Below are 13298 nucleotides of genomic sequence, written 5' to 3' on the forward strand. Positions count from 1 at the left end.
CATCACCCTAAGTGAATTATATGCCGTATTTATCAGGTAAGGGTCAGTGAAAACAGTGTGCCAAGAGCAGGCTGTTCTTGGTGGGTATCGTGAGCTTAGGCCACCGAGTCAGCTAAAAGCAGGAGAGGGGAGCTGACTTTTTAGGCTAACAGAACCTGACATCTCTGAAAACATTGGACCACTTTTGCAAATAGGCTCTTTGACAAATTTTGATTAGATATTTGGATTACACAACTAGATTCTCAACCTAAATCTCAATCTCAAAAGTCTATTTGGTGATGCAGAGATAGTAGTTTTTCAAAATTTTGCTTACAGTTTGGGCCGTTTTCCTGTGCCATTGCTGCTTGTGATTTTGTTTCTGGGAGACTTCACTGTGCCAAGTCCACACCACCAACAACTGACTGTGGCACTGCATCAATCCTTTATCTGGGAATGATCTGTCATTATGTGCTGTGCACGATAACCAATCAGATACTAGGGTCTGTTGATGAGCCTGAGTGACAATTTAAATCATAGCAGAGGAACTGTGAAATAATAAATTAAATAGTGGCATAATAAAATATGTTTTTATATGCAACAAACTGATATTTTAATTAATTAATGACACATTTAATTAGTTATTAAATGACGTATGCATTTAGTTATTTCATTTTGGCACTTTTGGCCCTCTTCATAGGTGTGTGTGTGTGTGTGTGTGTGTGTGTGTGTGTGTGTGTGTGTGTGTGTGTGTGTGTGTGTGTGTGTGTGTGTGAGCTTGATGGAAATGTTTGTTACTTCAAAAACAAAGAGTGGTACATATATTTCATTAAAGAGAGTGCTAAATCATGAGAAATCTGATGGCTCTTTCATCAAAGAATGGTGCGCCATTAAAGTGTGCTCAGAATTTATCACTGTTTACAGTAAAAAATAAAAAGGATAATTTCTTAAAAGTGATTTGAAGAATTACCGGTCTTTTAAAATGTGAGTTACTGTAAGTTAATGTAAGTTACTATTCTATTTATGTATACAATACTTACTGAAAATGTATGTAATGCCTGGTGCCATGATACCACTTGTAGTCTCTGGAGCTTGAAAAAGGCGACTGGACTTCTTTTTGTTTCTTGAAGTCCAGTCGCCTTTTTCAAGCTCCAGAGACTACTATGACCTGGATGACTGAGAATCTACACAGACGATACCACTTGTATTGTGTTAGACAACATTTAAAGTCATATTCTTTTTTAGTGACCATATCCATCCATCCATCTTTTAGCTACTTATCAATTCAGGGTCATGGGGTGGCTGGATCCTATTACTGCAATATCCCTCAGGCTTTATTTTAATAAGAAACTAGCCACAGTCTCAAAACACAATAAAGAAAAATGAGTAAATTGTGCTGCACACAGTTTAGCTTCTAATTACAGTCTTCTAAATCACATAAATCATATCTGCATCCAGTCTAGATCACTCTCAAAGGGTGGTGCTATCTGAAGAAGTTCAAGGCACAAAAACAATCAGCAGAGCTCCACTGTGATCTGTCCATATTTAACCAGCAAGCACGCATGCACGCACACACGCACGCAAGCACGCACGCAGGCATGCACGCACACACGCACGCACAGGCAAAGTGTTATGCAACAAGAATTTGGTCTCCATTGCATTTAATCCCCTGTAGCAACTTAATCCTAGGGCTAAGCAAACTCTCCTCCTCAAGCCTCCCTGCTGCTCTGTGAACACAGAGGAAAGGAGGAAGTGAAAAATAAGAAACAGTAACAAGGAAATGCTAGCGCATGAAGCAGGAGAGAGAGAGACACAAACCAAAACCAAAACAGGTAATGAAAATGAGAATACAGAGCATCTGATTGTTCCAGCAGCAGTGAAACTCAAAGGTTAAAGGTCAAACACAACTAATAACAGAGTGAGGAAAAAAAATGTAGGGGTTAGATGCAGATTTATGCTGGTAAATTATAAACAAGCACCACGCTTAACAAAATGATCAGATTATTGTAAAGAAAAAGTCAGAACTTCAATTTAAAGTAACTTTGTACTTCAAAGGCAAATATTGTATTCAGAAGGAGTTAGAGTACTTTTGCAGATTTTTGCATTAAAATGTGATCAGTTGCTTCAGATTAAGCTATTCAGCATATGCACCAGTGAAAGCTGCAAATGTCTAGAACATTAAAATGCTGCTTAGCGATGTGAATACATCAGCCATATGTAAAAATGCAGTAATATGATAAATAACGTTAACAGAACTGTTTGAGTGATCCGCCTCGGCTGCATCCCTGGGTGGGGTGGGCTGGCCCACATCAGACATCCAGTTTGTGTTTCGGGGTTTTGGGGGTGCCCGCTGGTCCCCTGGGGAGTACAGAGCGATCAAGTGAGGGAGCAGCTGTCCCCAGTTGTGGGATAGCATAGGAGGGTTGGGAGCAGCTTGTCCCAGACTCAGGGCGGTTTGTCTTGTTCCCTTTCTTGTGTGTGTATGTGTGTATCTGTGGTTGACTGGTGTAGGGGCTGCCTTCTGCACCTGGGCAGTGGGTGCTGGCCTCAGGGTTGGCGTTATTCTGGGGTGCTGTAGTCACAGGCCCCGGGCCTGCTCTTCGCCGCCCTGTGGTAGGGTATGGGAAATGGTGGTACTTACTGAGCCAGTTAGCTGGCTCTCTCCTTCCGGGGGTAGTCTTCTACTCCCGCTCTTATGTCTCCTGAGTAGGGCCATCAACATGGCCTTGCTCGCTGTGCCGCATTTCCACCCTCCCTTCCCCTCCCATCCCCTTTTTAATTACACTATAGATATCATGGCTAATGACACTTCACCGTACACATAAGGTGTCGGGGGGGGGGGGGCATGTTCCCCAGAATTTGCGCAGTGGGACTACTGAAGTGGCCCCACTCAGTACTTCATTCCTGTTTGCCCCTCAGTTTTATTTACGCTTTAGACATTGAGGGTTTTGGGGAGTAGGTGTTGGTGAGCACTGCTGATTGGCAGTCAGGTGCTCATCATGTATCTGTCCCCTCAATTTTAATAGCACTCTAGTTTTCATATAGACATACTCACTTTTTACACTTCATACACTCACATATTCCAACACATGCGTCCAAATGTTCAACTTCCGGATGAGTGGGGAGGGGAGTAGGCAGGTCTTTTCATTCCCCTGTTTTCTGCACCCGACCCGGGACGGGGGTTGGCTAGGGTGTCGGGGATGGGGTTGGCTGCGCTCTGGAGTGACTGCTGGCTCTGGGGGCACTCATTTGCCCATGTGTCGGAATGGGTTGATGAGTGGAAGTGTGTGTCCCATAGTGTCTTTGTCTTTGTCTGTGTGTGTGTGTGTGTGTGTGTGTGTGTGTGTGTGTGTGTGTGTGTGTGTGTGTGTGTGTGTGTGTGTGTGTGTGTGTGGCTGGTCCTGGGTCTGGGGTTTGCTGTGCCTCACCTCCAGTGGGACATGTTTGCTCCCTGCTAGTTGTTGCTGCCTGCCCGGGAGGGGGGCACTCCTTGGTTCTCTGTAGGAGCCTACAGTACAGCTCCTCTTGGCACATTAAAGCTGTTTGGCACAACAGAGCATGCAGGCAATAATTTTGCTTGCTTGAACTGCCGGACAGGACAGGTTAAAAAAAAAAAAGAACTGTTTGAATGAGTACTTGGAACTTTGTGTATCGAACTTCTGCATGCAAGCGCCTTGAGGCGACAGTTTGTTGGGATTTGGTGCTATAAATAAATATAAATAAATAAAATTGAATTGAATTGAATGTTTTACCTTTAAAACAAAATTTTACAATGCGATTTTGCTACTTTCACTCTCCACATAGCATTTCTCTGTTGTTGCTCCAAAATTTTCTAAACGTATTAAATAAGTAGAGAGTTCAACATGGTCTTATTCCAGGTGTTCAGTGTTACCTGGACAATAAAAAACAAGTGAGACAAGGACTAATCCTTGATATTCGATATAAGGAAATAGAGACCTGAGTTTAAGCATCTTGGGATAGTGTTTATGTTATATTACACAATAACCCTTAGTGTGTAAAGGGCATGTTTAGTTAAGTTATTTAGTTCTTTTTTTTTAGCATACATAATAGTGCATTAAGACCGTGTTTATTCCAGTATTAAAATTAATACTATGGTCTCCCATGAGTAGACTATAGTATCTTCAAGTAACAGTATTAAATGTGGCAAGACGTAATTCAATTCATAACTAAGAACAGTTCAAATGTCACTAGGACTGGTTTGCAGTTGTGTCACCTTGATAACAGGGTCCTACCTGACATTGTCATGACGCTGGATATAAATTTTGTGAAAGATCCTTTCTGGGGGCTTCAGGAAATCCTCCTTCATCTCCATAGCTACGTTCCTGGGCAACAGACTCATTAGCAGGCGCTCCTGAGAGTGTGTGTGTGTGTGTGAGAGAGAGAGAGAGAGAGAGAGAACAAGAGAGAAAATATAATTTATGCAGCCATAGATAAAGTGTTGGTGGCGATAAGAAATGCACTAGACAAAGAGGCATGAAATCTAACAGAAATGAATAACGTGTCGAAATGACTTGAGGCATTGGGCAGGGGGTAGACATCCAATTTTACACATAGTTTGTACAGCGTAAAAGGTGCCCATACCTGCTTTTCGTTTTCATCCTCCATACGGAGTCTTTCTTCAATGCAGTTGCGAGCCTGCAGGAAGGCCTTCCTCTGGGCTCGTTCTGTTAGGATGCGCACAAACAGCCCTGACAGGTTGACACTGGTGAACAGTACTGTGTTGGCAACCAACTGCAAAACAGAAACACGCAGACACACACACACACACACACACACACACACAGTTTTACTTCTCTGGTACATTGTTGAAGACACAACATTTAAGAAAAGGTTAGGGAATATTTATATCACTTTAGTTATATCAAATATTTATATACATGCATACTTATGATGAATAAAAAACATATTTTCCATATACTGGGTGTATGGTAAATAATCAAAGGTTAAATATGTTCTGTAATTTGGTGACTATTCTGCCTGCAATACAGTAAGTCATTTATTTCAACTTGATAGTTTACTTAAAAGGGACAAGTGCAGGAATATTACACAGTTGGCAAGGCAGTGTTCAGTGTGCCATAGATGTGTGTATATAACCAAAGCTAATGGGCAATAACACATATCATACTATTTAAAATCAAACTTGAATAATAGTAAATAAAATAAACAGCCTATGCACTAACTTTATAGTATAGTATGCACATAACAACATATATGCAATTGGATGTTTATAATCATACATACCAGATGTGTACCCTAACTATGAAGGTCCTGAAACTGGAGTTTAGCTACCCTAAATGGGCCAAATAGTAGTTTTAGGATATTATATTAATTGATTAATTTATTTTGACATTTTTAACACATTCATTACATATATAATTTAAGAACTTGTCATTCAATAATTTTTTATGAGAGATGGCAAATCTGTGACATCTATCATAACAGACACACAGCAGCATGACTGTTTTTAAAGTCGTCCAGAACAAATCAACTTTCTTTTTCTTGGTTGAGCTTGGCTGACTTACCTGACACAGTTCTGTGAGCACATATAGAGTGAACACTAGCAAGCTATCACTGCAGGTAGTAAATATACAATATATTGATGAAAATAAATAGATTAACTTAACTCATATCTTCTTTCACCATTAGTATTTTCTACAGCAGGACTCAGGGATGATTTGACCTCAAGAAATGGTAGTCTAAAAAACCTTAAACGTTATCAAAATACAGCTCATATGTTTGACTAAGCATCATCAACATACTGTTATATTTTCAAATAATGCATCCGCTTCTTACAAATTTTTTCTGCCACAGACAGACATGTTTCCCAGAGCAATGAATAACGGATTGCCTTGAGAAGACTGTTTTTGGCAGCAGAAGTCTGGCTTTTGTGCTTGGCAGCAGCGCTGGCAAGGATCAGCATGTTCAAACGATGCTCAAGTAACTTTATAGCCTGGAGTAAGTAAATGTGGACATCAGAGATACTTGGTGTAAAATACTCTTGAGCTTCTCTTTTGTGTTAAGCGCACCATGCTCATAATTGACCTTACTGCACTAGTAGCAAACTCTTTCATTCTCAGCTACTATATCCATTCGCTGTCAGTAATAAAGATCTTCACAGTTTTACGATGCAGTTAAAAATAAAGTTGGTACATTAGCTTTTATTTGGTAATGTAATTAATTCCAAGTTGTCTCATGATGATGTATATAGCTATGCACTGAATACAGAGGGCTATACAACACAAACTTTTTATTTGGGATGCCTGTTGCTGCTGTTGTACTTGATGTTAATAAGTAGCAATGAAAAAAAACAAACAAACAAAAAAAAATGCCAGTGACTGCCGAGTTATTTACAGTTATTATTTTAGTCATATCATATAAATGTGCTTTGGATTAGGGTCTTATTAAGTATCTATGCAGGAAAGGTTGTAAACTGATCCCATATAACATTTTATTGTATCTGTGCTACAGATAATCTGATGTGTTAATAAAATATGCCACTAAAAAACCCAGCGCCTAATACTGACAGACAACAATTAAATTATTTCAGCTATTTAAAAGCATGATAAGACAGAAGCAGCCCTACAATAATGTGTATTTGGATTTATAGTCAACACTTGCTTTAGTAATAAAGTATTTCATGTAGACTGAGCCAGACCATGGAAGTAGACACAACTGTAGGCTGAGTGCCTGGGACCTAGGTGGGTGGTTGTTGCAAGCCTGGACTGTACAGGGTCATGCCACACAGCTCATCTCTAAGCTTAATGGATTAGCTATCTCTGGTAGTACAGCTAGCAGTGTCCTTCACATGGCTATGCAGGTACCTCATAGCTTACATACAGGAAAACAAAGCTCTGTAAATAGGCTGTCATCATTTGAGGGCATGATGAAATGACAGAATCTCAATTTCCCTTCCAAGAAATGCCCAGTATTCATATCATATATTGCACGTAGGCAGACATGTTCCATTATACACCCAGTAGGTTATGACTGATGTGACATATCTTCTTTTCTCACAGCTGATGACAGTCAGGCATGTTTGACTGTGACAGAAAAAGGTACAAAGCTATACATTTCCAGAGACCAGTGTACCAATTTCTATTTCCGGTCTGCAATGACTTTGCCCTATTTTTTAACTGAAGCATATGTAGTGTAGTCAAAGTGGTCTCCTTCTGTGTGTGTGTGTGTGTGTGTGTGTGTGTGTGTGTGTGTGTGTGTGTGTGTGTGTGTGTGTGTGTGTGTGTGTGTGTGTGTGTGTGTGTGTGTGTGTGTCCCTCCAATTTGCCCTACTTCTGGTGCTTGCAGGATGTCACTCTAGTTGGGTTAGGACTGAATCATATCCCATAGAAAACACAGGCATGCAGTGTTTTGCTTATATATTCTTAAATCATTTTCTTACTCAGTGCCCACAAGAAGGCATTTCCATCACCACACCATACAACACAGCAGTTTAGCATTAAAATTTAACATCAGTAAATATCAACACTTTTTTACATGCATGGAATTTGATCTGGAAGGGGGGGGGCTACTTTAACTTTGTGTGTGTCCACCAAATACCACCAAGATCAAGCTAAAAATCCTCACCATCTTTTTCCTGAGTAAACATGCTCTAATTTGTCTTCACTGTTATTGTTTTGATGTATTTGATTAAAACCTAAGCAAATACCATCAAGTCTAGCCACAGGGTGCTATCCTTGGTGCTGAACTGAACTGCTTCTTTCTTACCTGGGCTTCATGTCGTAATACGGGTTACTCCATTTGCGTGCAGATCATATACAGTAATAATTATATTCAAACGTATAATAATTAAGAATCCAAAATAACCATGCAGTACAGGCACCAAAATATACTTACTGTTCTCCATAGTTTTTGCGTTTTCACTGTGACGGAAGTGGCAGTCACAATCAAATGCGAGATGGAGACCATAATTCCAAACACAACAGCCAAAAGCGTCCTTACAGGTAGGAGCGCATAGGCGACGAAGGTGACCAGGATGAGCTGCCACATGCCTTGTTCCGGAGACGTCGGGGGCTCCAGCCCCATGGCGCCCAAGGAAAAGGGACAGCAAAGGAAGGAGAAAGTGAAGCCGAAGAGCAGCGTCAGGTTAACAATCTGTTGAAGCTGAGTCACTTGCAGGTACTTGACATTAGTTACAATGAACAGGGACACGAAGATGACACAATGGACCGGATGGGACCCCTTGGAGATGGTGAGGCTGGGGCCGGACAGCAACTCCACCACAGCCAGTGTCGAGGACATAAATATGAGGACGGCCAGGGCTTTGAGAGTAGACGTCTGCTCCAGTTTAAGGTTGTAGTTCTGGAAGAGGGATTCAAGTTCTTTGCAGTCGAACTCGTCCTCGCATACGATGGTGGTCAAAGGGACACCCGGTGGACAGTGACTTCTCTTCCGCCTGGTTTTGACTTTCTGAAACGGTATTTCCTCCATGTCAGTGCCATTCATAAACTGAATACCTGCTCACAGCGTAGCTCAAACGGAACACCGGATCCCGCGCCGACACAGACCGGGAGCCAAAAGGTAAAAGACGCGCACAATAGACTCAAAGCAGAGCGTCCCAGATAGCGGAGGAGACTGGCCGGTGGCCACAGACGCGCTCAACACTATCCACAGGTTGGACTGTGGTGTCCGGAAAGATTAGCTGGCAAGCAAATCTTCATTTTTCAGCTGTGTTTCCAGGCGATCTGCCACATATGTGTCGCCTATTTAAAAAAAAAAATAACGCTCGCTTGACCGCCACTGAAGAGCACGTCGTCTACTTGTGACGGTAACAGCTTTTTTTTTCTCTTTCTTTTTTTTTTTTTTTTTTTTTTTTTTTTTGCGGGGCTCAGATAGGATCACGCCTGCGCATTATGAGGTGAAGATAAGACGGGTCTCAGCTACTCAACACACGCAGTCAAGACGATTTGACTAGCGCGGCTACAGAGCTTTTCTTCAGTCTGACAGAACAGTGAATGCACCATCCTTAACAGCAATGTCATTTTTTTCCACCTGCATACGACATGTCTCCATCATTAAACCGCGTGCAATCACTTTTAGTATGCATTGATTCATTTATGCGCTTCCTTCCTCTGCTTAATTCACTCAAACACAAGCACAGAAGATGAAAGAAAGAAGCGCAATTAATAGCTCTACTGCGTGTCACTGTGTTCAAGCCACGACTATACTCTTATAAACTGGGAGCTCCTGCGTTTGGCTGGCACAGACATAGAGTAACATAACTGCATAACATTCATCATAAGACTCCTGTATTGCCACGAGGCAGTCACCCTCATAATCAGCACTCTTTTGGCATTCAGGGGGTGGTGTCTCATTCATTACCAGGGGAAGATTAGTCATCCGTCACAGGCTGCCATTGCCATGACCCGTCAGTACCAGAGAGGATGTAAGAAAGTGACAGATTGATGGCCAATGCTGAAGTTCAGCACTCTACCATGATACCAGGACACTCACATGCCATGCCTTCCCTTCCCTTCCCTTCCCTTCCCTTCCCTAGCTCTTGCTCTCTGTGTGTCTCTCTCAGCTGTTAGTGTTCTAGCTTTCACTGATCCAGCACAGCTATATACAGTGTGACAGGTAGACAGAGAGAATGAAAGGGATAGGCTGAAAATAGAAACAGAGAGGTAAAGTATTTGGCAGCCTTCTAAATTCTGAGACAAAAAAAAAAAAAGGGAAACAATGTTCTATAAAAGACTTGTGCTATTAGCAAGCAACATCAATGCAGGCATTTTGTGACAAATAGATGAAGTGTTGGAGCTGCTATGATTAGTCAGTCATTAGAAAATCAATTAGCTTCACTGACTCAAGCTTGTCAAATCCAAGGTGGTTTTGGAAAATGTCACCGGAAAAATCAAGATACATAGGTAATATATTCCAATGATTAGCCTATGTTGATTTAAAGTAATGGTACATAATCAAATCAAACTTGATATAGAGCAAACTGAACTAGGCTAAACTGTGTAAAAAGTGAAATCTTAAAGAAGCTTACTTGCTGTCACACTAAATGAACAAACAGCTGTCTGCATAACAATAGAGTTCACCTTTCCCTCTTGGGGACCTGCCAGCTTCATGTCTGTGTTATTTGTCCCTGCTGCTCTGAGAGGAAGATATGGGACACCAGATGTAGGACACATTGCTTTTACACTGATAATCTGTCTTATCTACAAGGCTTTTACTCGCTTTTCATTGAGCTTTTATTAGCTGGCACATAGAAAACATTCGTGTTGCTGTATGTTGACTGTCAGTGACTGTCAGCGACTGCCTCTCGTGCACATGATCTGCAAATGAAAGAAAGAAAACAGTGTCATCATTTACAGTCTCCTGACCAGAGTGTAATTAAAGTGGCACCAATTTCATGTGATTACCTTAATCAATATTTCAATATTCCTTGTGTGGCACCTCTTAAATTAATCACAATAACGAGCTCTGCAGTTTTTCAATTTTGAATGCCACCTCAGAGTCTTTTGAGGCTGTGAAATCAGCAACATCAGTGCTATTTGTGTAGCTACATGTGCAGGTTTGCAAATATTTGTCTGCCACAGATTTATGCTGATTGCTTTGCATCTCATTGAAGGAGTGTAGTATTCCAAGAGGACCTCCTGCTCTGTTTGTAGCCAAATTTATTGAAGGATGAGAGCAGAGCCATCATGCGGTTTAAATGTGTTATTCTCTCTGCTTTTGATGGCTTCAAGTTTAAGTGCACGGTCACACTCTGCCAGCTCTCATCTTCTGAGAACAAAGAGAGGTCTTTTGGGAGTTCACGCTACAAAGTTGTACTCCAAGGGCATTGGACAGGAGCCAGCTTCCTGCTGCATGCCTTTCTCCTAAAAATCATCTATATTTCCTTTTGAACTCCTTCATCACCCCCCCCCCCCCCCCCCCCCCCCCACCCCCCCCCCCCCCCCGAAACAGCTGAGCATCTGAAACGAACAGCTGATTATCTGTCTGACATATTTACACTGCAAAATTGTTATTTAACAGGATGATGAGTCAACAGCTTCAGATCTCTAGAGCAATTAAACTCTTGTCTGCCACATGTCAGTTGCATAGCTTCCTTCCAAAATAGATTTTGTCCATGTCTCCGATTAGACTTCTTCTTCCAGCAGGGTGTTTTCGGAATCTGAAAACAAAATGCTCGCATATCGCTAGTTTGATTCACTAAGGAGGACAGAAGGAATAAAATAAATAACAGCATTTATCAAAAAGATGTTTCAGACATGCTGAGTCCATCTCAATACTTGTTGGCACCTGCTGTTATCAAGTGATCTGCAATGATAGCTAAGCATCTGGCAAATCCTACCAGTGTCCACATGTGGTTGAAGTATTGGTGGCCTTTACAGACACATTGGTTTAACACCAGCAAATGAAACAGCAAAGAGAGACCCAAGAGGGATTGGCAATGCATGTCATGAATTAACTAATCTTAGCAATAATTAAAATGTGCTAAGAAAAAAAAATGCAGGTTTTCTCACAATTGTCACTCAGGTGTGTATTTACCTCAGATAAATTGCCACCTCTCAGAAGGACAAGAAAAATATGCCGGCTAGAAAGGATGGAGTGAGAATATAAGATTTCTCTGCATGGTATTTTGGTTCATTTCTATCAAAACATGGTGATAAATCTGTTTCTTTTCCTTTACTTATGAAATAAATTACACAGCATAAATCAAATATGGCCACGAGTCAGCTAGCTTTCACATAAACTTAAAAGAAATGAGCACAATTCCAGCCCTGAGCAGGAACCTGCAAAACTCCATTTGTCAGGGCTGAAAACACAATACACACATAATTACCAAATCAAAACTGGACTTGAGGAAAAAAAATTCCACAAGCGTATCCTTCATTTGGCATCAGAATGATTTGTCTCCTCTCAAAAAAAAAAGTGTTCACAGTTGCAGAAGATAAATGCTGAAGCTACAGGACTGTGCAAAAGTCTTGAGTCTTGGTACTTTTCTGCATTCATAATTCCATCATTTTTCACAAGATCTCCAACACCACCTGCTGAAATGAAGTCCATGACAGAGTCACCACCATATTTTACAGATGGCTGTAGACACTCACTGTTGTACCTCTGTCCTGATGGGTGTTTAAACAATCTGTACATACTGATGACAATTTGAAACTGTTGCCACTGATTTTCAGTCCAGTTCTTGTGTAATCTGGCATACCTCAGCCTTTCCTTTGTGTTTTCCTTCCTTAAGAATGGCTTCTTGACAGCCCCCCCTTCCACTGAGGCCATTTCTGAGGATTCAGTGAACAGCAGATGGATCAACTGAAGGACCAGATGCATCCCTCGGGTCCTGTGTCAGGTCTTTTGAATTTTTTTCCTGTTTCTTAAGGACATGACTTTTAGATACTGTTCTTCTGCTGTAGATATTTTTTTTAGCCTTGTCACTTCTTCCTTTGTCCTCCAATTGTCCAGTTTCCCCAGTTATTTTTTTTTCCTTTTTAAGGACACACTGCACACCATGCACATTTAGGAATCACGTCGTTTGTTACCTGTGCCATTTTTCATAGATTCAACTAAGGAAATGGAAACAAACTGTATGTTTTTGAGATAAACCGCTAGTAACAAACTGCCTAAAGACACAATTTTAACTTTGTGTGTTGCAAAATTGTCTTTTATGTGTAGACACAACAACTCTTCATCCCTTGTGTTAGGTTCATCCCTTTTTTATGCAGCGATAAATGGTTTAATTTTTTTTTTTTAGTATTCCTCTGAAAATGATCAGGTACAAGGATTGGACTGAAAATGAGTAAAAAAAAGCAGACAATATCCAAAGAAAAACCTTGGAAAACCTTCAGAAAGCCTGGAGAAATATTGCTCAAGACCACTTCAACAAAATTACAAGAAAGTTTGACTCCTTGGAATGAAAATATAAAGAAATGAGGGGTGGCTCAGGACCTTTACACAGCACTCTATATTAACTCATAATCAATGATTCACACAATAATCAGTTCCATGACAACATGGTCCCTGGAATTGACTGTATCCATAAAACCATCAAGAAGCTAAATCTTGATTGACACAATCCAACTGTTAACAATAAAAATCTATTTTTTGTTATTATTTGTCACAATCTGTCTTCAAGAGTGTAGGCTCGTTAATCTGGCACAGTTTTTCTATAGTCACCTTGATTTGTGTTTTAATATTTGCTGAGTAGTACCTCCTAAATGAATCTAAAAAATGTGATCTGCTGTCATTCGGTTTTGTAGGACATCTCACAATCCTCTAAGACAAATAGGATGCAGTGCATTCAAACAAGATAAAAATCAGCAATATTCAGC

The 13298-nt window shown here is 40.8% G+C and overlaps 1 protein-coding gene across 2 annotated transcripts in view; it reads right to left on the reverse strand.

Annotated features, from left to right (window-relative positions):
- LOC115795549 (adenylate cyclase type 1-like) overlaps positions 1-8780 on the reverse strand; it is a 44399-nt gene extending 35619 nt beyond the window's left edge. Inside the window, exons 1-3 of one of the 2 annotated variants that reach the window (XM_030751521.1) lie at positions 7849-8780; positions 4579-4728; positions 4230-4348 (exon numbers count right to left, since the gene is read on the reverse strand). In XM_030751521.1, the coding sequence (XP_030607381.1) occupies positions 4230-4348; positions 4579-4728; positions 7849-8457 (878 nt within the window). In that variant the 5' untranslated portion in view covers positions 8458-8780. The remainder of the gene's footprint in view (positions 1-4229; positions 4349-4578; positions 4729-7848) is intronic. The other variant, XM_030751520.1, reaches the window with a different exon arrangement.
- Between the last annotated feature and the right edge of the window lie 4518 nt (positions 8781-13298).

Source organism: Archocentrus centrarchus, chromosome 17 (genome assembly GCF_007364275.1).
Source record: "Archocentrus centrarchus isolate MPI-CPG fArcCen1 chromosome 17, fArcCen1, whole genome shotgun sequence".
NCBI lineage: Eukaryota > Metazoa > Chordata > Actinopteri > Cichliformes > Cichlidae > Archocentrus > Archocentrus centrarchus.